At 41.5% G+C, this 25,955-nt stretch overlaps 1 protein-coding gene across 1 annotated transcript; it reads left to right on the top strand.

Annotated features, from left to right (window-relative positions):
- Nucleotides 1-3,557: 3,557 nt before the first annotated feature.
- Nucleotides 3,558-24,823, top strand: LOC148805384 (scavenger receptor cysteine-rich type 1 protein M130-like). The gene is made up of 14 exons (XM_088909742.1): nt 3,558-3,594; nt 5,249-5,417; nt 16,622-16,713; nt 19,723-20,037; nt 20,405-20,604; nt 21,313-21,368; nt 21,494-21,627; nt 21,878-21,897; nt 21,997-22,192; nt 22,922-23,224; nt 23,410-23,478; nt 23,664-23,721; nt 24,274-24,312; nt 24,703-24,823. Exons 1-14 carry the CDS (start codon nt 3,558-3,560, stop codon nt 24,821-24,823), a joined length of 1,809 nt encoding a protein of 602 aa, XP_088765868.1.
- Nucleotides 24,824-25,955: the final 1,132 nt, after the last annotated feature.

The raw sequence follows: 25,955 nt of genomic DNA, 5'->3' as shown, positions 1-25,955 counted from the left end.
CACATTAGTATTTTGACGCACAGCTCATAAACAGACAATTTGCCATTTCCAGTGTGAATCGAATCGGCACAACTAGTATTTTAAAAAGTATTTGTGTTCTCTGCAAGCCCGTCCTGTTATTCCTTTATGTGCAATCGTTTTGACAGTCAAAATATCACATCATAAAATGATCTTTTATTACTGTTTAGTAAGATAAACCAGATTAAACCTATATAATCAAGTACATTCGAGTATGCCTTTATTATCGGGAGGCGCGACAGATGTTAATATAAACAAAACAAAAAAATACAGCTAGCTTTCCTCTTTGATCTCTGTGAATTCTTTTTAACTTGCTCTCTGTCCTCTGGAAATATCTGTCCGTTATGGGGGGAGATGAAGTTGAACAAGCACTTTTATATATACAGTGGTGTGAAAAAGTGTTTGCCCCCTTCCTGATTTCTTATTTTTTTGCGTTTGTCACACTGAAATGTTTCAGATCATCAAACAAATTGAAATATTAGACAAAGATAACACAAGCACACACAAAATGCAGTTTTTAAATGAAGGTTTTTATTATTAAGGGGAAAAAAAATCCAAACCTACATGGCCCTGTGTGAAAAAGTGATTGCCCCCCCCCTGTTAAAACATAAATCAACTGCGGTTTATCACATCTTTGGAAAGCTGAGTTCAATTTCTCTAGCCACGCCCAGGCCTGATTACTGCCACACCTGTTCTCAATCAAGAAATCACTTAAATAGGACCTGCCTGACAAAGTGAAGTAGACCAAAAGATCCTCAAAAGCTAGACATCATGCTGCGATCCAAAGAAATTCAGGAACAAATGAGAAACAGAGTAATTGAGATTTATCAGTCTGGAAAAGGTTATAAAGCCATATCTAAAGCTTTGGGACTCCAGCGAACCACAGTGAGAGCCATTATCCACAAATGGCGAAAACATGGAACAGTGGTGAACCTTCCCAGGAGTGGCCGGCCGACCAAAATGACCCTAAGAGTGCAGCGATGACTCATCCAAGAGGTCAGAAAAAACCCCACAACAACATCCAAAGAACTGCAGGCTTCACTTGCCTCAGTTAAGGTCACTGTTCATGACTCCACCATAAGAAAGAGACTGGGCAAAAATGGCCTGCATGGCAGAGTTCCAAGACGAAAACCACTGCTGAGCAAAAAGAACATAAAGGCTCGTCTCAGTTTTGCCAGAAAACATCTTGATGATCCCCAAGACTTTTGGGAAAATACTCTGTGGACTGCTGAGACAAAAGTTGAACTTTTTGGAAGGTGTGTGTCCCATTACATCTGCATAAAAGTAACACAGCATTTCAGAAAAGGAACATGATACCAACAGTAAAATATGGTGGTGGTAGTGTGATGGTCAGGGGCTGTTTTGCTGCTTCAGGACCTGGAAGACTTGCTGTGGTAAATGGAACCATGAATTCTGCTGTCTACCAAAAAATCCTGAAGGAGAATGTCCGGCCATCTGTTCATGACCTCAAGCTGAAGCGCATTTGGGTTCTGCAGCAGGACAATGATCCAAAACACACCAGCAAGTCCACCTCTGAATGGCTTAAGAAAAACAAAATGAAGACTTTGGAGTGGCCTAGTCAAAGTCCTGACCTGAATCCGATTGAGATGTTGTGGCATTACCTTAAAAAAGTGGTTAAGGCTCGAAAACCCTCCAATGTGGCTGAATTACAACAATTCTGCAAAGATGAGTGGGCCAAAATTCCTCCACAACGCTGTAAAAGACTCATTGCCAGTTATCGCAAACGCTTAATTGCAGTTGTTGCTGCTAAGGGTGGCTCAACCAGTTATTAGGTTTAGGGGGGAATCACTTTTTCACACAGGGCCATGTAGGTTTGGATTTTTTTTCCCTTAATAATAAAAACCTTAATTTAAAAACTGCATTTTGTGTTTACTTGTGTTATCTTTGTCTAATATTTCAATTTGTTTGATGATCTGAAACATTTCAGTGTGACAAACATGCAAAAAAATAAGAAATCAAGAAGGGTGCAAACACTTTTTCACACCACTGTATGTTTATATGCACATTTTATGTATTAATAAATGTATTATCGTGTATTAGTACCTGTGTGTGTGTGTTGTTTGAGTTATCCCGCATGGTTGGATTCTAATGCCATTAAAAGAATCATTTTGTGATTTACTGCCACAATTAACAATTGTCCCAGTAAATGCCCAAACCCCTAGATTGACTGGTGCCTCGTGAGGGGATACTACACCAGTAATCCACTGCATGTGAGAATGTGTTCTAATGGCAGCAGTGATCAGCTCATTAACTGATCTCCACCTGGTGTGTCTGTTCATAAATGACAGATGGCCTGTAGGGGTGTAGCAAATCCTTTCCACTGAAATTGGAATCTTGTTCATCTCTTGCTGTGCTGTACAAGTCATCAGCTGTACTGAACAGCTCTGGTTTTCTGTGCACTGCACTCAAGATAATATATTTGCTATGCCAAAGTCTGTATTCATCAATGTATGTGTGAAAAGAACACATTAAAAGCAAATTCCATTGAGATGAAGCTTTTAGATCTATCCTTGCTCATTTGAGATTTTGGGCTCAAGCTTTTCTTTTGGTGGTGGTGGGGGGTTATTGTTAGTGGAAGAAAAAATAGACTAATGACTAAATTTAAGAAGTAAAAAAAAGTGTTTAAGGACTGAAAATATTTTCCCTATCATTAAAAAAAACATTTCAATAAAAAAATACAATATATAATTATATACAAGACCTTGGAAGAAGTCACGCGTGCTCTTGATTTTGCTGTTCATTCTGCAGCTGCAGGTGTTAAGGATCACATGCAGTGCTTTTCCTGCGGAGGGCGGCTGGGAGACTGGGAGGTGGCCAGTGACCCCTGGAGGGAGCACGCCAAGTAGTTTCCAGAGTAAGCATTGCAGATTCGCTGTGTTTGACGACCAGGAGGAGAAAGAGCACACCCATCGAATAGCACTTTAATCACTTCCAGGTCATCGCATCAATTTCAGCTCCCTTTTATCCAGTTCAAGGTCACAGTGGCTCAGAGCAGCAGTGCTAACCTCTGCGCCCACTGTGCTGCCCTGCCCTCCATTTCAGGTGCTGAGGTGTAACTTCTAAATTCTGTAACCATTGACACTGAATGTCAAAAGAATCTAGAAGCCTGAATGCCTGCAAGCTTCAGAAAAAAATCAAATATTAGGTTTCAAGATATCTACTCTACAGATTTTGGATACTGATTAAAACTTTGTCATCTTTTTATTTCATCATTCATGGCTGTCTAGGACACACTGTACTTGAGTGACTTTGCCTGTTCCACTAGAGCTCAGCCACCTCATTACATCTTGGAACCTGGAAGCTGGAGTCGGTCACCTCTGGTGCACCTGCCTGCAGTGGAGTAGAGTCCTCTTTAGCAATGAATCAATGCAGTCAGCCTTTGTGTGGATTTATGGGAGCCTGAAACAGATCTGCCTAAACAATATGAGTGTCTAATCACTACAGAGCTCTTGAGTGCACTTTACTACTTTGTTCAGACCCTGAGAGCACTGCTGCACACGTTACAGGTTCGTTTCAGCATGACCGAGTTCCAGGAGCACAACACGCGTTACTCACGTGGCATGGGACAGCTTCCTTCTGCGATGAGATGCATGCAGTGATTGCCCTACGTACCGTACATGAGCCCTGTAGAAGTCTGTAGGACTTACTGGGACAGTGTGTGTTGTCCAGTGGTCTTTCAGCCCTAGACAACTGTACCCTTGTCCTCCGTATCTGACATAATGGAGAGGAATGGGACTGCCTCCCATGAGACAGCATGTGTAGCCTGGTACCCAATATAGAGTATGGGATGTTCCCATGGGGACATTTTAATAATCAATCTTTTTAGAATGGTGGCCCAGGGAGAGAGTCACATGTGCACCCGAACGGTAGAACCCGTTTTACAGTGTAGTGATGCTAATCTCCCAGCAGAACAAAATCTAACCAGAGAAAAAGCTCTGGTCTAATTTGAACTGTGTAGCAAGCTCTTCTCTTCTCTCCTCTCTCCAATACTAATATCCAGGCAGCTAGGCTGCTTATTGGGCTTATTGGGCTTGAAAATCCCAAAAACTCATCTGCAAAGTATATTTCTCATCTGCCAGTAGCCATGTCACCCTGCAACTCACAACTGGCAGCCCCCCACTAAAGCTCAGCAGGTGTGAGCCTGGTCAGTACCTGGAGGGGAGACCTCCTGGGAAAAACTAAAGTTGCTGCTGGAAGAGGTGTTAATGGGGCCAGCAGGGGGCGCTCACCCTGCGGTCTGTGTGGGTCCTAATGCCCCAGTATAGCGATGGGGGACACTATACTGTAAACAGGCGCCGTCCTTCGGATGAGACGTAAAACTGAGGTCCTGACTCTCTGTGGTCATTAAAAATCCCAGGGTGTTTCTGGAAAAGAGTAGGGGTGTCCTGGCCAAAATTCCCATTGGCCTCCTAATAATCCCCCTCTCTGAACTGGCTACATTACTCTGCTCTCCTCCCCACTGAGAGCTGATGTGTGGTGAACGTTCTGGCGCACTATGACTGCCGTCGCATCATCCAGGTGGGGGCTGCACATGGGTGGTGGTAGTGGGATTCCCCATGACCTGTAAAGCGCTTTGAGTGGAGTGTCCAGAAAAGCACTATATAAGTGTAAGCAATTATTATTATTATTTCAACCAGACTTTATGGTTCCACACAGAATCCTGTCTCTCTATTGTGAGATATTCATTGAAATATTTCAGTCCTTCATGTGAGGATCTTACATGCTCTCTTCACCTTATTTGGTTTTAAGACCCTAACTAAAACAAACTCAGGAATATTGTTTTTTATTAATTATGCTGTTACTCTTTTTTTATATAACTATAGGCCAAACATTACTTTGTCAACAAAGTGAGTGAAGAAACTGAGATAAGGAGAGCAGAGTCAGAAAAGTGAGTACAGAATGACTGGTCTAGCAAAGACTACCTGGAGAACCTGAACTTCACTCCAGACTCAACAGCATTTAGAATTATTATATCAATCCATCCATTTTTTAACTGCTTCAGCCAGTACAGGGTTATGGGAGAGCCGGAGCCAATCCCAGCAAGCAACAGGTGCAAGACCTGCCCAGGCACACACCCTGGACACCCAGTCCATCACAGGGGACATACACACTCACGGCAGGGCCAGTTTTCCCAGAATCCAGTTCACCTACCAGCATGTCTTTGGTACCCCAGGAGTTGAACCTCTGGCCCAGTGTTGCGTGCCAGCAGTGCTCACCAAGGCCATTACCGTCTCCACAGCCTTGTCAGAAGAGATCCTCCGTAACGTATTTGAGAACGAGTGCTCTCGAATTGAGTCCTACTTCCAATGGCCAAGCGACTCAGCTGCAGTCCCATCCAAACTGGCGACAGCTGGCTTCTTCTACACAGGTGAAGAACGGTAACTCACAAATCTAAAAACAACAGCACTGTCATCTGGCATCTGTGCTCACCCGATGTCAAGCTTTTTATACATATCAGTTTAGTAGCAATTTTGTTATTTTTTAATAGAAACACTGGTGTGCTTATCCCATATATGATGTGGTGTTGCCGGGGGAAAACAGGTGTAAAAGAGATGTAACTCACACCACACTGATCTTCTTTGTTCTTCGTCCGTAAGTCTCTCCAAATCCGTTCCGCAATCCGTTGCCAGTATCCTGAAACGATCCAAATTCCCAAGTCCGTATGTCCACACTACTCCGCGCCGTATCCAAGCCGTAATCCTTAATCCTAGTCAAAAACCGTATTCAATAGTCTGTTTTTCTTAAATTCCTTCCAGCACACTCCTAAATCTCTCCTTCTTTTCGAAACGCTTTTTCGAAAGCTCATCGCTTCTGGGGGATTTATATCCTGTTTCCTGATGTAGTTCAGCTGTGTCTCCTTGTTTCGCTGCATAGGCTTTTCCCAATAGCAGGTTAGCTGGTTATCCTGGGTGGCCATCTTGCCCAGGTCTATATCGAGTATTTTCAGTGTTTCGTTCCGGAAATACCGGTTATAAATGACCCTTCCCCGGGTCCTCTTACAACGATCACAACTGATTTTTCTAAAGTCTGCTGTTCTTGTCGTGTTTTTATCAGTGTTTTTGTTGTGGAATTAGTGGACAAATTTAATTTCGGTGTGGCTGGTAATTTTAAATCAGTCAATCAGTCTTTTGTTTTCTCTGGAGCCCTTTGTAAAAATGTCACAGAGTGCCTTACAGATTGCTATAGCAGGTAAACGGCACCTGACCATGTGGCCAGGAAAGAGGAGAAAACAAGCCCTCCCCCGTGGGTGACAAGAAACCTCTGGAGGTCCGAGGCCCCAGTGGCGACATCACCCACCCCTCCTTCCACTAATGTTTTTTTTTATACATTGATTATCTTGAATCTGGAAAACCTGTGAGGTCCAGGGCTGGTTTCCTGGGTCTGCCAACGTGGGTGCAGTATGCTCAATGTTGTGTTCTTGCGCTGGGATCCAGGCAGTGGGAACATTAAATGGTGAAAGAGCGCATTGCAATAATGGGTGGGTTTGTGAATTGTGACAAAGGACACTTTTTAATGTTTTCACAAGTACTGCACATGCGAGTCATCTCCAATATCCTCTAAATCCAACCATTAAGTTTGTTTTTACAGCAGTGAAACAATAAAAAACTTCTGATAGCACAGGGTTATCTCTTAGATTGTTTCAGGACGTTCTACAATTTAGTGGTCCTGTAGCTAAAGACAGTGCCCCCAGCAGTTATTTTGTAATTTCTTGGGTCCACTATGTAACCGCTGTGCTCTGCTTGGTCTGTTTTTAGCAGATCACTTAAATAAAGGGGCGGTAGACCCTTAAGTGTTTTGTGAAGCAGAAGAAATGCTTTAAAGTCTGTATTGTTTTTTTTTTAATTCAAGTTGAGAGACACGTTTCAACATTTTGAACAGGGTGAAGTCAGGATATAGTGCAGTCTTCTGTACCAGACAGCAGCAGGTTACAACAGTCTGGTCTTTGTAGAAAAAAGTCAATATTGTTAAGATCTTTCTGATGTGTAGATGTAACTTGAAAATGTATCTAGGTGACGAGGAAACTGTTCAGTGTTTTCAGTGTGGTGGGAGGATTTCACATTGGCCTGGAGGAGCTGATCCATTACAGGAGCAGCAGAAGATCTTCTCACAGTAAGTTATTCTTCCACAGAACAGATTTTTTAAGTTGCTAAGAGTCACTGAGTTTGCTCAAATCAACCTGTTGGACACCTGCAATAAAACTTCTAACTGCAGTTATTAATGTCCTGCAGCACTGAGTAGCATGAGCTATTTTCTACAAGTTTTCACTTTTAGAGATGCATATTTTCATTGCGCAAATCAGTCTGTGAGCTTGAGAATGGAAGCACCTAGACGTATAGAATTTTAGATCTTTTTGCATATATGTGCAATGGTATTGAATTTCCTCAGGAAGGATTTTTAAAGTATCTTTATAAGGTGTCAAGATATATCATTAATCTTATGTTATTAATACACAAATAAACGTCTGCTTTCAGATGCCAATATGTTATTAACATCAGTCAAAATCCTCAACAAAGTGAGACTGCAGTTAGCCTCAAAAAGGTAAGGGTTTGGATAGATTTTAAAACTTCCACCTTTCCATCTTGATTATTCAGCTCTGATCCTTGGAGTGCTATCTGTTTCAAGATTGCTCAGAATCAGCTGGAGCACTAAAAAGACCTGAGAGTTACTGAGATCAAAGACCTAGAGAGGAAAAAGGAGGGAGGATTAACAGATGACTTCTGACAATTCAAAAATGGAATTGTTTCCAACTGCTTGTTTTCAATTCCTCACCCTCTTAATGATCTTAATGACTGAAGCCTTAATTTAATTGAAGTGAAGTGAATCAATGAAGTGTTGATTCATTGGAGTATTTTTAGAAGTTTTATTTTTCTACCCCAAAGTTTGGAATTTGAGATTACTTATGAGTAAGTGTTAAAAGCGACCAGACATGTTGTCATTTCAAATTAATCCTATTGCTGAGCCAGTAAAGGATTCAAGTGTGTAACTGAAACAAAATCCAATTCCAACCATCAGAACAGTGATTGGAGAGTGATTAGAGAACCTGTCTTGATTTAAAAACTTAAAACCTCAATCAGAAAACTTTCTTCCAACTCATTGCAAAATTCTATGAAGAACAGGAACACAAAGATGTATGCAAAATCCAGCTAAATAATAATGATAAATGATGAAAAAGCTAGAATCACTATCAGGAAAACAGGGCATCAGGAAATTTGGGGGATTTTCCAAGACATTATTTTAGAGGCATCAGGCATGAAGACCAAATACTGTAAATCACTAATCTTAGAGAAAACATCAGCTATCACTCAGGAAGTGAAAGTGCATGAACAATTGGAGGTATCAAGTGATATCATGAAAGGAAGACATGAAAAGAAATATTGGCACAAAAGTTTCCCAGATATCATCAGTGATTTCAGGGCTTTATTTTACATTAGCATTTTAGAAAAAAATCTAGGAAGCTAGTTGTCTTTCAGTGTGTACTGGTGTTGTAAGATGACCAGAGGAAGGGTCATCCAGGACAGGTATTTCAGGAACGATCTGCTCACTATACTTGACTTAGACCTGACCAAGATGGCCGCTAAGAGAAGTCAGCTGACCCGCAGATGGAAAGAGCCCAGTTCACAGAGTGGAGATCCAGGAGCTTTGCTCTGTCTCTAAGAGGCTGTGAGGAAGGAGAAAAGGGGAAGATGTGACCTGAGTCCAGGCTGTTCTGTCTGATATTATTCATGTAGCAGCACTGATTGTCTGAATATACTCTGGTCCTGGATTGTCAGGATGGAGATGAGCTTCTGTCTGTTCAGGAAGGAGGAGTTTGGGTAAAGTACTGAGGGACTCAGAGCTCTGTGTGTGTCTGAGCTGTGAATCTGACTGAGAGGAGATAAAGATTTTTTTTTCTGCCTCTGAGAAGTCTTTTCCTTTGCCAAGCAATGTTTCATCCCCTTCAGATACTCTGCACAGACTGTCAGAGGGAGAGGAGAGGAGAGAGAGAGATGGACAGATAAGAGCACACACAGCGAGAGAGACTGGATGGGGGAGAGAGGAGAAAGAGCAGGAAGACAGTGCAGGTGTTCAACCACATTGTGACCACAGGAGACAGGAGGCTTTTCTCAGCTGCTGAGGAGCTCAGTGCTCATGGCCACTCAGGCTCAGAGGCTCTGGCAGCAGTCAGGTCTGAGAGCTTCTCCTCATACTGACACTAGAGCTCTGAGAGTCAGCCTCCATTCTGACAGGAACAGCCCCTCCTGTTCAGCCCTGAGAGACACACTGAGAGAGCTGTGTGGGGGGAAGACCTGTCACCCTGTAGAGCTCTGAACACTGGACTCTCCTGTGTCTCCCTGTGCAGCACTGGAGCTCTGAACACTGGGCTCTCCTGTGTCTACCTGTGCAGCACTGGAGCTCTGAATACTGGGCTCCCTGTGTGTCTCTCTGTACAGCTCAGCTCTCAGCTGCCTCATCACACTGACACCCACAGCCTCACAGTACAGCCTGGCTTCCTGTGCTGGAGGAGCTCGGAGGAGCACAAACCACAGACTCACTGCAGAGCCTGACCTGTAGCTCCAGTGAAGCTCTGCTTCAAAGCACCGTTGTATTAACAAGGACTAAACTTTGTTTTTCATAATTTTGTTGCTTTTTCAAATTTGAAACTGACTCCTGCTCTGCGGCTCCTGCTGCTGCAGCTATTATGGTGAAGCTGTAACACAGAACTCTGCTATATTGAACAGGAGGATTTAAATACAGCATAACTACTAATACTACTCCTGCTACCACAATTGCTGCTGCCGCTGATACTACTAATATTTTACTGATGCTCCTACTGCTGCTACTACTACCTATAAGAAAGGTGGAGGAGGTGAGCTGTGTCCTCACTCTCTTCAGCTTGGTGGTGTATCAGTGTATCAGTATCAGTTCAGCTCCACTGTGCTGTTAGAGAGTCTCAGTCATGCAGTCGGCTCCGCACAGAGAGACACTGGGGCCACAGCTGGAGGGGCTGGAACATCTGTGTGGACTGGAGCTGCGCAGGGACAGACTCAGGGTCTGAGGGACTCAACTGGAAGAGCTGCTGTCCAACAGGCTCAGTACATAGGGGGCAATTACTGCTGAGCTTTTCTTTCTTTTTCATTTAAACTATTGATCTCTGATCACAGTCACAGGACAGCCAGTTCTCATTCAGTCCGCCTTGTCTCCGTATTCCTGTGCTGACCTGAATGACCTTACTGCCACCTTGAGCACAGGCTCTCCTCACACTGCCCTTGACCAGGACCAGAAGACATTACTGTCTGGAGACACAACAACTCTGTGACTCACTGCAGGACACCAGTCATTGGACACTGCCTGACACTGACAGCAAGGCACACAGGACCATATTCAGGACACCAGTCACTGGACACTGCCTTACACAGACAGAAAGACAGGACCACATTCTAGACACTTCCTGATACAGACAGCAAGAATTACAGGACCATATATACATAATTGATTATCTTGATACTGATTTAAAAATATAATACTTGTCTACAATTTTTTTTTTAGTTTAATATCTGATCTCTTCCTGCCCCTGCAGCACCTGTAGCCCTGCTGTCTGTATCTGTATCTGTGTTTCCTCCAGTGAGACACAGAGCTGCTCCTGTCTCTCCTCCCGTCCGCACTGCTGGGAATGTCTTCAGGAGAGGAAACAGTGATGTGGCTCTGATATATTTGGAGAAGACTGAAAGGGCCCTGTCTGATTGGCTGTCCTGCCTGTGTGAGAGGTTCCTGCTGTCAGTCTGAAAAGGCAGTGCTGTGTGTGATTGGCGGGGCGGGGGGCTGTGTTGTTACTGGGGGTCCGGGGTGCGGAGCAGCAGCTCAGTTGCCCTGTTGGCTCAGGAGTGAAGACAGGGGTCTCAGCTGCGCTCTGTCCTGATGACAATGGAGAGCTGCCTGTCCATCTTCTCTCTCGCTGTCCTGGTGCTGCACAGCTCAGCCAGTAAGTGACCAGTCTTCTCCTGTCCAGACAGACAGACAACAACTGGAATTAAATTAAGTAAAGTTTTGATGTAAATGGAGCAATAAGTGGGTTGAACAATTTTTAAATGTTAATTTTACATTCAGCTTTGTGGCTATTCATAAAAAATATTATAACTGTATTTTATCTTGGTCTGTAAGTAAGGAAATATAATTAGGTGTGTCTAAATATAATTAGTTGCTTTTAATTTTTATTGGATTTTATTAAAATATTCTTAAGATTTCTAAACATTATATAATAATAATGTTTTAGATGGATAGAGCAGAGGCTGGCCATTATCACCCTCTATTGATAATTTGTGAAAACATGAAGTGTATTAAATCTTTAAAAAGTTATTTAACTTACTCGTTACTGTAATAATAAACTTTATATATAAGTGATAATTTGAGTGATATGCTGTGACGTGAAAAAGTTTTCATTTACTCGAAAACAAAAAAAGTGTGAGCAATAAAAAATGTTTCTAGAATAATATCATATTATACAGGATGATTCAGAAATACCCTGGGTTGTTTATTGTTTTATTGTGATCAATTCTGACTCCTCAGTATTGTATTATTACAGACTGGTGCATTAATAGAGATACACGTCTTTTTAAATAGTGAATTATTATTGAGACTGATATTAAATTATTACAGACTGATGTATTAATAGATATACAGTAAATGTGTCGTCACCACCTAAAGTGTTTATGCTAGAGAATTAAGACTGGAGTTTTAATGCTGTCGTTATACTGTATCTTTGGCGTACTCAAACAGTCCAGGTTTCTATCGTTAGGCTGTGTGATATTCAGTTGCTGTGAAAACAAGTAAAAAATGATAGGAAGTCATGAGTGTGAATTCTTCATTTTAAAGGCATACAATTACATTTTGAAAATGTAAAGCATTTTTAGTCATAGGACAATTAGCTCTTGTATTTTTATACTGTGAAAATAAAATTGATATATGTATTACTTGGTTCATAAAGCCCAGGTTTGCTTGTTTTCACATTGAAAAGCACAGGCTGATAAACGTTACATTCATTATTGGTTTATAAGCTATAAAATGAAAAATATTTACAAAATTATAGAAATTCTTAGTATTGTAGGTGTATTATTATTAACTGGGGTCTCATCAGAAACTGAGGTGTAACATTAATAATTTAACAGCTACAAGACATTGTGGCATTACTGGAGGAATTAAAAAATGGTAGTTGTGTTTTGTGTTTATACAGAATTTGTCTATTATTTAACAGCTGAATAATTTAATTTGTGTTTTTAGGTTAGTTATCCAATGACAGGTTTTTTTTTTTGTAAATTGTGAAGTTTTAATAAGAATGCTTTATTGTTTTTGACTACATTAGAAATCTGAAATTATTATCAAATGCAATTATATAAGTATGAGTAATACAAATTAAATATTTCATTACATGTTATCATACAAATGCAATATTTAAAAATTAATTCGTAATCACAGGACTCAAGTTTAGATTTTTGAGCAGTTGCTCAGGACAACATCACAATAAATGTATCTGTGTCTATTTGTTAAACCTGTCTAGCATTTTTGAAAAATGTTGTTCTTTAATATGATTTAATCAGATAAGCATGTGTTAAGTTTAGATGTTGGAAGTTAAAGGCTAGAAAACCATTGTCAACAATTCACATACAGACAATGGGAATATACGCCTCACATACATTTCAGCACAACATGTGAAGCACAGGTCAGCCTCTGACCACTGTAGTGACCACAGGTCCCACTAACACAGTAACACTGGTCCAAGGACTTGGAAGCCACAGAGTAAGTACAGTCATTGTCCAGTATGGTGACAACAGCATCCTGGAACCACTACAGTCATTACAGCCACTGCCCACCGTAGTGAACACAACATGCAGAAGTGCTTTTCTGTTTAATTTAAAACTCAGCTTTATGGCTATTCCTTAAAATTATAATTGATTTTATTCCGGTGCTATAAATAAGGAAACATAATAAACAATTTGCAGTATTAACAAGAACTTCACCTCTACAATTAATCATAATTAATTGTGATTAATTGTATCATCAATTTCCCTACGGGATTAATAAAGTATTATCCATCTATCTATAATATTAATTCAGTTTATATGTTTTTTAAACTATTTTGTATTAATAGTTTTATATGCAGTTATACACTATTACACACAACACAGACTAAGGATAATGTTTTTTAAGTACTAACATATAATTATTATAACTATTAATATTGTAGATATTTAGCAACCTTATTAAAAATGTTGTGCAACTTGACAATCCCTTATCTATTACCATAATAATAAAATACCAAATTTTGTTTGTAATTTGGGTCAAGTGCAAGGACTTTTTTTGCAAACAAAAAGGAATACAAATGTTTTAACAATAATACAATGTCTTCAAAATATTTACCAGGGGTTGTTTATTTCATTGTGCTCAATTCTGCCCTCTCTAAGGGGTATAACAGACTAGTGTATTAACAGAGATCAGAGTGTTTTTAAACAGTGTTGTATTGGTCTGACTGATATTTTATTTTGCACACTGATGAATTAATATGTTTTATTAAAGTAATTAATTGATGTGTTATTAAACACTGGAGTATTTTTAGACTAATATTTTAACTGAGATGTGTTATTAAATACTAGAGTATTATTGAGACTCCAGTATTATTACTATTGACACATTTTATATTTACTGTATTATTAAAGTAACATTAATAATAATAACATTATAACATTATGGAAGTGTTATTAAAAAATAGAGTATTTTGAGAGAAGGTGACAATTTTAGTGCAAAGAACTATTACAGACAGGTGATCAGAGATAAAAGTATATTTAAGGCCCGTCTCCGATTAAAAAAATAATATTAGTAACTCGGGCCCTATTGCAGGTGAATGTGCTAATACAAATAGGAGTACTGAAGGTAAATGTATTAAAATATTTTTGATCCATGGTTATTTTTGAGAATGATTACAGTAGTTTTAGATACTATGGTAATTATATTACAGAAGGATCTAACATTATAACATGATTGAGGACAAGACATATAGTTGTGTTTATTTGTTATAACAGTCAAGTTCAGGTAGTAAGTATTTTTATTGCAGTGTGTTGTAGTTTGATGACCTGAATCCATACTGGGTGCTTTTAGACAACAGTGTCCAGTTTCAGTAACAACACAGGAGTCCTGAGGCAAATCTTAGTTTTTTCAACTTTAAACAAAAGTCTGGGATCTGTTCAGACTGAAGTTTTATTTGAGAAATGTGTCTATTATGTTGAAAGAAATGTGTATTTGACCTGGAAGTCCTTCATTTTAAAGTGATAAAGGTTTAATTCTTGTTCCATGTTTATTCTGCATTTGACTGATATTTCACAGCTAAATGAATTGGTGTTTGTAAGTCTTAGATAACTAATGATAGGAATCATTTTTCTTACATCATGGAATTTTAAAAAAGAATGATTAATAAAAATAACCTGTGCACTGTGCTTTTAGAATATATTATTAAATGCAACTATAATTCAATCTGTGAATTATGGATTAAGATCTTGAGAGGTAAAAGCTAGAACACATTGTTCACACATATATCATGTTATCATAGTAAAAATCATATATGAATAAAAAGTAGTATTACAATGAATTGTAGTATATGATAGAAAAAAATATTTCACACTCCAAACTGAAGGTGATTGAATATTTAATCAAAAAGAACAAATCTAGTTACTGTAAATGTGCCCTGGACAGTAAGTATAAACACTTCACGTACAGACTGGGCTGGGACTGACTCGCGTCAACAGCAACATTCCCTCGAGCGCTCACCCTGATATTCAGACTGGGTCAGGACGTCTTTCAATCAAACCTTCAGTCTTTCAATCAGGCTCCCAGTCACGCTAATCACCTCTCTAATTGAAACTGTTCAGAACACCGAATCTCCATCATGAGAGCTAAACCTTTTGAACCTGGCGATCACATTCCTCTCATAGTCAATTTTTACTCTGATATTTTCATATCTCACTGCTCCTGCTCTTCGATCCTGAAATATTTTCTCTGTTTTAATTTTTTCCCTTTTCTGCTCCGACTCGCCAGCCTCTCTTTTCTTTATTTCAGCTGGGAGACAGGCGTCCCTCTTTATTTTTTCTTTCTGCTCACCTTTTTCATTCAGCCCAGCAGCCTGCATTCGATCTGTTACTCCCTGATCATTCAAACTCTGAAAGAGCTCAAAGTCCCGCGCCTGGGTTTCAATTATATCTCCTGCTGCAGATTTTCCAACTTTCTGCAGCATTACACTTCACATATTTCCACACAAGTTGTGAAGCATCCATCTATTAAGAAAAGATTTTATTGATTCTGTTTTGGATTGTATAACTTATTTTCAAAGTAGAATGTTGAAAAGACTTATTAGTGTTTAAATCTCTTACTTGATACAGACATGCGGTCAGTATCCACTGTTAAGTACATGCAGGGCCTGAGACACAGATACACCAGATACACCAAACCAGGTTTCAGTGATTCAGTCTTCTGGCACCACAGCCACTGTCCACTGTACTGACCACAGCCCCCAGAAACACAGGAACACAGTCATTAGAGCTACTGACCACTATACTGACAACAGCTTCCAGAAACACAGGAACACCGTCATTACAGCCACTGTCCACTGTACTGACCACAGCGTCCAGAAACACAGGAACACAGTCATTACAGCTGCTGTCCACTGTACTGACCACAGCTTCTAGAAACTCAGGAACACCATCATTACAACCACTGTCCACTGTACTGACCACAGCTTCCAGAAACTGAGGACCATAGTCTTTACAGCCACTGACCACTGTACTGACCACAGCTCCCAGAAACCCAGGAACACAGTCATTACAGCCACTGACCACTATACTGACCACGGCTCCAGAAACACAGGAACACACTCATTACACCCACTGTCCACTATACTGACCACGGCTTCTAGAAACACAGGAGCACAGTCATTACAACTACTTTCCACTCTAATGACTACAGCTCCCAGAAACACCGGAGCACAATCATTACAGCCACTGTCCACTGTACTGACCACAGCCCCCAGAAAACCAGGAACACAGTCATTACAGCCACTGACCACTGTGCTGATCACAGCAGAACAGCCCTCTGCAGTCACACAGTGATATGGACAGAGAGATATATAACAGGATCCGGACACAGGTGTGTGGAGGGAGAAGTGAGATGGGTGCTGGTGGACTTCCTGTCACTCCACTGTCTCTTCTTCCCCATGGGAGGGACTAGCCATCCAATCAAACAGGTAAAACAAAATAAAAATTTCAGGTGTGCTTCTAAAATGTCTTAGTATAAAAATATCCTGTAGACATCTTGATAAGTTTTGTTTCTCTCTCTCTGCAGGCAGTGGTAATGTGAGACTGGTGAATGGAGCCAGTCCCTGTGAGGGCACAGTGGAGATATATCATGGTGGAGAGTGGGGAACAGTACTTCACTATGGCTGGGATCTGAATGATGCTACAGTGGTGTGCAGACAGCTGGGCTGTGGATCTGCTGTTTCAGCACCAGGAGGAGCTCACTTTGGACCAGGGTCTGGATCAGTCCTGCTGGGTTATATCTCCTGCAGGGGGTCAGAGTCTGCGCTGAGGGACTGTGGAAACACTGAATGGAAACAGTATGGCTACCCTCATACCTATGATGCTGGAGTGAGGTGTTCAGGTAGGAGACAGACTCTTTCCAGTCTCCATCACTGAGGACAATTAAAACTTCTCCACTGATCTAGAGTCCATCATCATGATCCATCTGTCCATCCTCCCATTCCCACTGCTCCTGTCCTGCTGAGAGCTGAGACAACACTCCTCACTGTCATTGTGTGTCTTTTCTCCTTCTGGATTGTATTTCCTCCAGTGTGTAGAAAACATATTGAAAACTGTCTGAAACCCCCAATCCCACCTGTATGCTTTCTGTTAGGTTTTACTATGGACAAATAATGAGGCCAAAGGAAAGTCTGTAAATGTACAGTATGTGACCGTTAGATCTGTCGTGAACAAATGTATTCTTGGTCTTGATTTTGAAAACTCCAGTTGGTCCTCCTTGAAATTCACCAGCATCATTTTCACTCACAGTTCTGCTGAGTCTCTCTCACTTCTCCCTTTTCTCTATTTAAATTCAGATTCAAAGAGCTGTATTGATCAAAGATTTACAGCATTGACATTGAACATCAGTTGCTCTTCTCTGACATATTTACAAACATTAGAACAACGATCGCATTCTGTGAGATTGAGTGAAACAAATTAGTTACAACAATATCTAAAAACTATAGAATAAAAGCAATATGACTGATATGTATTCTCAAAAGACCTATTACAAAGGAAAGGAGATTTCTCAGCTTCCTGGTTCATTTGGTAGTCAGTATTGATCCAAGGATCTCATCTACTGTTTCTTCAAGAAAGCTGGGATAGCTGGGTAACTTGTTCCATATTCCTACAATCCTTTAGCAAAGGGGCCCTCAGTTCTCAGTGTACATATGTAACCTTTTTTAAATATATATGAATACTGTCATGGAAATATAACTATCAAGGAAGCCACAAGAGAGAGTTCTCACCTGAGTAAGGTCTTTATTTCAATATTGCAATATTGGGAGCCCTGCTGCCACTTCGCAAAGTGCAACCAGAGACTCAATTTGTTACAAGCAGTACAGGGTTTTTATAAGACGTTGCACTGTAAAAAAGTTCAGCACTTGGTCCCTTCTAAAACTTCCCCTTTCTCTAAGAGAAAACAGATTACATCATAGAGCGAGAGAAGAAAAACTAGATTTGTTATTCAAAGCTTATCAGTTACTTTCAGCTAATTCTAATGACCCAGACAGCATATATTGTTTTGGTACATTGTCTTCTAAACTAACCTAAACAGTGTACTTTGTTGACAAACTGTTTTCTAAAATTCTGCACGTACTGTAGCACAGCAGTTACATCCTTGAAATATATTATCTAAAAGCACCAATATATTTTTTTCAAAGCTCTCTACATTTTTAAGAATCAATTTACTTATTAGATTTCCACTTCAATACATTCACATTCTTAGAAAATAACTAAACAATCTGATATAAAACTCTGTTTCTGTAGGGAAAAATGTCCCTCTCCCTCTGTTCCATGTCTTCCAGGGGAGCTTGTGTTGAGCTTTCAGAAAATAAAAACACTTTGTAAATCAGTGTCAAACAGCTCTTTGGATAAACACAAATACAGCCTTCATTTCCAAAGTAGTGTTTCGTTATTTACAGAACAATAAAAACAACCCAAGAACATAACCAAAAATGTAGAAGCTAAACTTCTGAATGAGAATCTTCACCTGAAGTAATACAACAGGCAGTTAAGCCGCTCACCAGCTCTGTTGCTCTTTAAAATCTCTCTTAAAAGTGATCAGTCCGTTCGTCTGCTCCCATCTCCTCTGGGTGAACTGCTTCCTGCTTTTAAATCTCACCTTACAGGTGACTGAGGATGGCTGATCATTCTCCATGGATTTGACAGGAATCACAAACTTGTCCTGTCTCCACATGCTCACCCCTTTACAAATCACAAAAGAATATATAGGCACTTTACCTGACTGGTCAGGTACTGTGATCTCTGTTACTGTTTTGATATTCCAGCTCATCGAGGGGTCAGACTGGTCAAGGACAGTGATCTCTGTTACTTTGTTCTGATATTCCAGCTCATCTAGGGGTCAGACTGGTCAGGGACAGTGATCTCTGTTATTGTTTTGATATTCCAGCTCATTGAGGAGTCAGACTGGTCAAGGACTGTGATCTCTGTTATTGTTTTGATATTCCAGCTCATGGAGGGGTCAGACTGGTCAAGGACAGTGATCTCTGTTACTTTGTTCTGATATTCCAGCTCATTGAGGAGTCAGACTGTTTAGGGACTGTGATCTGTTATTGTTTTGATATTCCAGCTCATCGAGGGGTCAGACTGGTCATGGACTGTGATCTCTGTTATTGTTCTGATATTCAAGCTCGTTGAGGGGTCAGACTGGTTAGGGACAGTGATCTCTGTTATTGTTCTGATATTCCAGCTCATCGAGGGGTCAGACTGGTTAGGGACAGTGATCTCTGTTATTGTTTTGATATTCCAGCTCATTGAGGAGTCAGACTGGTCAGGGACTGTGATCTCTGTTATTGTTCTGATATTCCAGCTCATCGAGGGGTCAGACTGGTCAGGGACTGTGATCTCTGTTATTGTTCTGATATTCCAGCTCGTTGAGGGGTCAGACTGGTCAGGGACAGTGATCTCTGTTATTGTTTTGATATTCTAGCTCGTTGAAGAGTCAGACTGGTCAGGGACTGTGATCTCTGTTATTGTTCTGATATTCCAGCTCATTGAGGAGTCAGACTGGTCAGGGACTGTGGTCTCTGTTATTGTTCTGATATTCCAGCTCATCGAGGGGTCAGACTGGTTAGGGACAGTGATCTCTGTTATTGTTTTGATATTCCAGCTCATTGAGGAGTCAGACTGGTCAGGGACTGTGATCTCTGTTATTGTTTTGATATTCCAGCTCATTGAGGAGTCAGACTGGTCAGGGACTGTGATCTCTGTTATTCTTTTTATATTCCAGCTCATTGAGGAGTCAGACTGGTCAGGGACTGTGAGCTCTGTTATTGTTCTGATATTCCAGCTCATCAAGGGGTCAGACTGGTCAGGGACAGTGATCTCTGTTATTGTTCTGATATTCCAGCTCACCGAGGGGTCAGACTGGTTGGAGGCAGTGATCTGTGCTCTGGGAGACTGGAAGTGCAGCATGGAGAGACCTGGGGCTCAGTGTGTGACTCTGACTTCGACTGGCAGGACACAGAAGTTGTCTGTCGAGAGCTGGACTGTGGGGTTCCCTCACAGGTGCTGAAGGGGGCTCATTTCGGGAAGGGGGAGGGAGAGGTCTGGACAGAGGAGCTCCAGTGTCAGGGAAGTGAATCTCAGCTGTCCTTCTGTCCAAAGTCCTCCACAAAGACACAGAGCTGCACCCATGAGAACGATGTGGGACTGGAGTGTTTTGGTAAGAGGAGAATAATCCATTTCATTTTGTTTTGAATGGAGCTCAAAACTGAAGCTTAGAAGAGAAACAGATGAGTGTTGCTATAGCTCTGTTTCAATGCTGGGGATTGGTGTTTAACACTGAAAATTCAATACGCTGATCTTCTGATCAACAGTAACTTAATTATACCTTAAATTACCACCCTTGCTGATGAATAAAGTATTTCAGATTGAATTGGATTGAACAGTAGCACGTTAGTGAGGTACTTGTAGGACAGTAATTTAAAGCTCAGGATTGTAAGGAAAATGGAAGGTGTGATTGAGGGTTATTGCTGTTGTTGTTGTGTTGTGAAGCTGTGTCTCTGCTCTCTCCCCTGTCCTATCTGCAGGATACACAGAGTTCAGGCTGGTGAATGGCTCAGACTCCTGCTCTGGCCGAGCGGAGTTACAGTGGCTCTTCAGGGACTGGGGAACAGTGTGTGATCTCTACTGGGACCTGAGAGACGATACTGTTCTCTGTCAGCAGCTGGGCTGTGGGGAGGCTGTAGCAGCACCAGGACAGGCCTGGTTTGGACAGGGCAGCGGACCAGTATGGGCTGATGTGTTTGAGTGCCGGGGCAATGAGAGCCGTCTCTCACACTGCGCTGTGTCTTCATGGGGGAGAGCAGGGTGCTCTCATGGACAGGACGCAGTAGTCATCTGCTCTGGTGAGAATTGGGTGTTTAAAACACAGTAACACCCCCTCTACTTAAACACAGCAGCACACTATTACAGTAGTGTGTACATCTAATAATAATAATAATTGCTTACACTCATATAGCGTTTTTCTGGACACTCCACTCACCACCACCAATGTGCAGCCCACCTTTTTTCAGCATTTATTTCAGATCATTACACAAATACAGTGAGGACTAAAAATCAGTTTTATATTTATATTCAGATCACTAATGGTTATAAAATGATCTAAAATACAGTATCCAGTAACTAACAACTGTTTCATTTAATTAGTTCTTTATCCCAACAACTAATTCACCAAGAGGCTGAAGAAAAAGCAAGAGTCAGATAGTGAAGATTTATAAATTGTGTTTCTTAGCCCCACACATAGCTGACACTCCGCTGGTGAAACATCACTCCTGTGGACAGAAATGAGAAAAAATATATTCCTTAAATGATGTTATATTAATTAATATAATAATTATATTAAATATAATAATTAGAGCCCAATTAAACAGGAGGCTGAAGAAAAAGAGTCAGAAAATCAAGGTTTACAGATGTTACAGCTTATCCCCTCACACAGCTGAAATTCCATCTCTTTTACAGCCTCAAAAATCAACAGAATTTCACCTGGAGCAGGTAAGGAGAGAATGAGGACTGTCTTTATCACATTAGTGCTGTTTTAATTGTAGTTTTATTACTGGTATTAAATTGCTCATCTGACACACAGCTCACACTCTGATTTCTCTCTGTGTGTTTGACAGGTTTCCCGTCTTCAACAGTTCCTTCCTCACTAACACCAGGTATGAACTGGCTCTTGTTCTGTATCTACAGGGCTCTCAGTGTGTTGACATCTCTGTTGCTCAGTTCTATCCTAGACTAAGCTGCAAGGCAGCAGGTGTGTGTGTGTGCAGTTTGCTCTGTGTCTCACACACACAGTCTGGGTCTTTGGGATCTACAGCAAAACATGTGAAGCTATTGTCTCTGTGCCCAACAGTGGATCACAACAGTAACACATGTGGTATAGTGCTGATGATCAGCACGGAGTCTTTTACAAGTATTGGATATATTAAATTAATCAAAAATCATTGTGATATCTTAGTACTGCACTGACTTCTGACCTCTGACCTCTAATTGTCTGCTCCTAGGCCAGCTGTCCATCAGGCTGGTTGGAGCAGGAGGCGACTGTGCAGGGAGGCTGGAGGTTTATCACAGTGGCTCCTGGGGGACAGTCTGCGATGACTCCTGGGACCTGGCAGACTCTCAGGTGGTGTGCAGGCAGCTCCAGTGTGGGGCGGCCCTCAGTGCCCCAGTGCCAGCCTCCTTCAGCCACGGGACTGGACCCATCTGGCTGGACGAGGTGGGCTGTCTGGGGAATGAGTTGTCCCTGGGGGAGTGTCCCTCAGCATGGTGGGGACAGCACGACTGTGGACACAAGGAGGACGTGAGAATCCTGTGTTCAGGTAGGGGAGCTAACTACAATTATTCTACAGTTACAAGGATCCAGATTCTTTAATCCCACATTGTTAGTGTCTTGATTGTTTTAACAAGCTGGATTCAGGATTTTAAAACGAACATCTGTATTTCAGACACATTTGTCACCACTCACTCACATTGTTTTGCAGTAAACAGATAAAGAAATTCTGGCACTGAAGCTGCCAGCTTCAGAAACTCCCCTCCACCAGCAACTTGAATATGTTGTGTGGACAGCTCATAATTTCTGTCCTCTATGATGTCTAGGACTCAATCTGTAAACTTCCCCATCAATGTGACCTGTGGTCTTTTATCCTCAAATGTTTAATCTTTATTTGATCCAGGAGTCTTCTTCTCTTTGTGTTGAATGTGAAGCCAATCTGCAAGTTCTCCTTTCACAGCGCTGACTCAGTCACCCTGACTTGATGTTTTGCAACATTTAATTAAGCTTACAGTCACTTAATTGTTCCACATCGTTTCTCATCTCAGATAGGGCTCCATGTGTGCTGTTGAGGTGCTGAAATCAACATGAATACATATGTCTGTCACCTTTATGTCAGCTGTGTGATTGTACAGCTGTCATTGCATGAATCCTGAATTACTGGAAGTACACAGCAACTGGGACTGTTTATTGGTCACATTGTTTGCCTGTTGTTTCTTACCAGTTCAGAATGAAACTCAGGATTTGTTTCCTTTGACTTTCCCTGATGTCTTGGCAGATCACACTCTACTGAGACTGTCTGCAGGCTGTTCAGGACAAGCAGAGGTTTACTATAACGGCACCTGGGGCAGTGTGTGTCAGAATGGCATGACTGACTCCACAGCTGCAGTGATCTGTAAACAGCTGGGCCGTGGAGACAAGGGCACCGTCAGAGAGACAAACTCCAGGCTGAGCCCGGATCCCAAATGGCTGGACTTTGTCTCCTGTCGCAAACACGACTCCACCCTGTGGCGGTGTCCCTCCCCCGCCTGGGGTCAGAATGATTGTGAAGACCGGGAAGTGGCTGAGATCACCTGCTCAGGTACAGAGTGAAGAGTGATGCTCTCTTCCTCTTGAGCAGCTCTACAGTGATTGTCTCGTCATGAGCTTTCAACAGAATTCTTAGCAATGTATATCCAAACAAGTATAAAAATAAAGGAAATACTATTGTTGTTCTTCACTATTTTCTGTGAGTTTGATTTTGTATATGATCATTAATCTTTGAAGGTCCTAGAAAAGAAGCTGACAGAAGCACTCCAGCCCCTCAGGAAGAGCAGCCTCAGCTGTACTGCCCAGGTGAGTTCAGTGTGTAAAACAATCAGAGAACTGCAGCCCTGAACTGAGGAACAGTAACCATACAGCTCTCTTCTAGAGCCACTCAATACCTCACTGATCTCTACTACAGTCACTCAGTAACTTCTCTGCTCTCTTCTAGAGTCACAGAGCTGAGGATGCTCAGTAACCTCACTGTTCTCTTTCAGTCCCGCTGGCTCTGCGCCTGGTTGGAGGCACTAACTGCTCTGGCCGGGTGGAGCTGCAGTATGAGGGCTCCTGGGGGACAATCTGTGATGACTCCTGGGACCTGCAGGATGCCCAGGTGGTCTGCAGACAGCTGGGCTGTGGGGATGCAGTGAGTGCAGCAATAGAGGCCTCATTCGGACCAGGGAGTGGCGCCATCTGGCTGGACGAGGTGAACTTCACCTGTGGGACTGCTGTCACTCTGGACTGAATCAGAGTGACTGTCGGCACAAGGAGGATGCAGGGGTTACCTGTACAGGTGAGGGGAGTCTTAGCACTGTAGGTGAACAAGGTAGCAGATTGATGGAGAAGATACACTGAAGTTACACATATTCTATAACTGTTTAATATCTAATTGAACCAGCTAGGATCATCAGTCATAAAACTAGGATGTTGTGTAGCTCTGTGTGTGTGAACAACACTACTCTTCAATTCAGAACCTGACTTCTTTCATCTCTGCAATCTTACGTTTTACCTCAAGAAATAAATATATTTTTTATCAGCTCCACTGTAGATTCAACTTGCTGTAAAACCAAAGGCAAAATCTTGACAGTTCTCGTATCTCTTTCACAGGTCTTTCAGAGACAACAGCCAGTCCAACAACAGCTACAGGTGAACAGAAATCCTTCTTGTCATTGATAACTCCCGTCTTTCTGTCTCTTCAAATTCCCAGTGTAGCTGTAGTGTCTCCTCTCCTCTCTCAGTGTGAATATCAGTGTCTTTTCAGATTCTCAGTATAGCTGTAATGTCTCCTTTCCTCTCTCAGTGTGAAGATTAGTCTCTTCAGATTCCCAGTGTAGCTGTAGTGTCTTCTCTCATCTCTCAGTGATTTTCTGACAGTGTTGATGTAGCATCCTTTACAATTCTTTGTTGAGATGGGTTAACCCTGAGGACCTAACACCTCCTGATGGGAAACTCAGGGACTTTAATGTGTTAAAGCCTGTATGAGCCCAACAGCACAACTTGTCATCCCTGTTCATCTCCTGCCTCCTTCTCCCTCAGGCAGCACCAGGACACCACTAACAGGGCCAGCACCACGAAGAGCAGAGCCCCCAGCAGCAGGAGGGCCAGGGGTGAGACGGACAGACCTCCCAGCGGCTGTGTCTGGGTGAACACACAGTAATGCAGTGAAGTTGAATACTCATCCAATCTTTGGGGATTCAGATCTCCTGCAGGCACAAAGAAATAGTTGCAGGCTTGTTCCTGTCCAATCCGCGCTCTCTGGCTCCGTGCCAGGCTGTGCTGTGCAGCTTGCGACGGTGCGCTGCTGATGCTCACTGACCCGCTAGTTAGTTTTGGCTGAAACTAGCAAGAGTTTGTGCACAGGAGAAAAGATGACTGTGGGTCCCAGCAGGTCAGGAAGAGGACCGCGGATTGGACAGCAACAAGCCTGCAACTGCTTCTTTGTGCCCAGAGATTGGATGAGTATTCAACTTACTGCATTACTGCTCGAGAATTCAATTGTTATCCCAACCAGTTGATATCAATTTAATTCCTAAGAGTTATGTACTTGTTTTGAGTATCTAGTGTAGAAGTTGTGACCAAGTTCATTTACGAAATGGTCTAAATGAATGATATACTGAACGTATGTCCTCTTGATATAGGTAACTCTTCGTAACTGAATGAATATATATCTTTTGTATTCTGATAACCCTCACGATAAGATCTGTTAGGTTTATATGCATATTTTATGTATTAATGAATGTATCCTTTTGTATTAGTACCTGTGTGTGTGCGTTGTTTGAGTTATATCGCATGGTTGGATTCTAAAGCCATCAAAAGAATCAATTTTGTGATTTACTGCTACAATTAATAATTGTCCCAGTAAATGCCCAAACCCCTACAGAACTGGTGCCTCGTGAGAGCACACTACATTTCTTTTGTTTGTTTTTATAGTTGTTAGAGCACTACAGGGATTTACCTAGGTTCCTGGAAGACTTCTCGTTTTGTGGTAGTTTTCGGGTTACAATTTTTTTTCTATTGATAGGACCCTACGCTATACTGTGGGACTAGTTTACTTTAGTTCTTACATTCTACCTGAAATTACCTCAAAAACTAAAACTCTTTTTTTCTATATTTATCTACAGTTGCTTTCCAGACACCACAACTATTCACGGTGAATCTTATGAATGCACGCCTTTATGAATAATAGTATTATTTATTATTGACTTTAATGAATATCTTTATTCGTAGCTGTATTACAGGTAATGCATGTACAGCCTGAGAAAAAGTTTGATGAAAGGTGTCGCCCTATA

The sequence above is a fragment of the Atractosteus spatula genome, unplaced genomic scaffold, assembly GCF_055471065.1.
Source record: "Atractosteus spatula isolate fAtrSpa1 unplaced genomic scaffold, fAtrSpa1.hap1 Scaffold_73, whole genome shotgun sequence".
Lineage (NCBI taxonomy): Eukaryota > Metazoa > Chordata > Actinopteri > Semionotiformes > Lepisosteidae > Atractosteus > Atractosteus spatula.
The sequence above is the reverse complement of the archived record's forward strand: the minus strand, read 5'-3'. Positions and strand labels throughout refer to the sequence as shown.

What these genes read in the sequence shown, in the direction of transcription:
- LOC148805384 (XM_088909742.1), top strand. Translation starts at nt 3,558, where the DNA reads ATGACCGAGTTCCAGGAGCACAACACGCGTTACTCAC. An exon ending in TTGGACAGGGCAGCGGACCA is followed by an intron (nt 20,605 to 21,312) that starts GTATGGGCTGAT and finishes CCCCTCACACAG; the next exon opens with CTGAAATTCCATCTCTTTTA. An exon ending in ACTAAGCTGCAAGGCAGCAG is followed by an intron (nt 21,628 to 21,877) that starts GTGTGTGTGTGT and finishes GTCTGCTCCTAG; the next exon opens with GCCAGCTGTCCATCAGGCTG.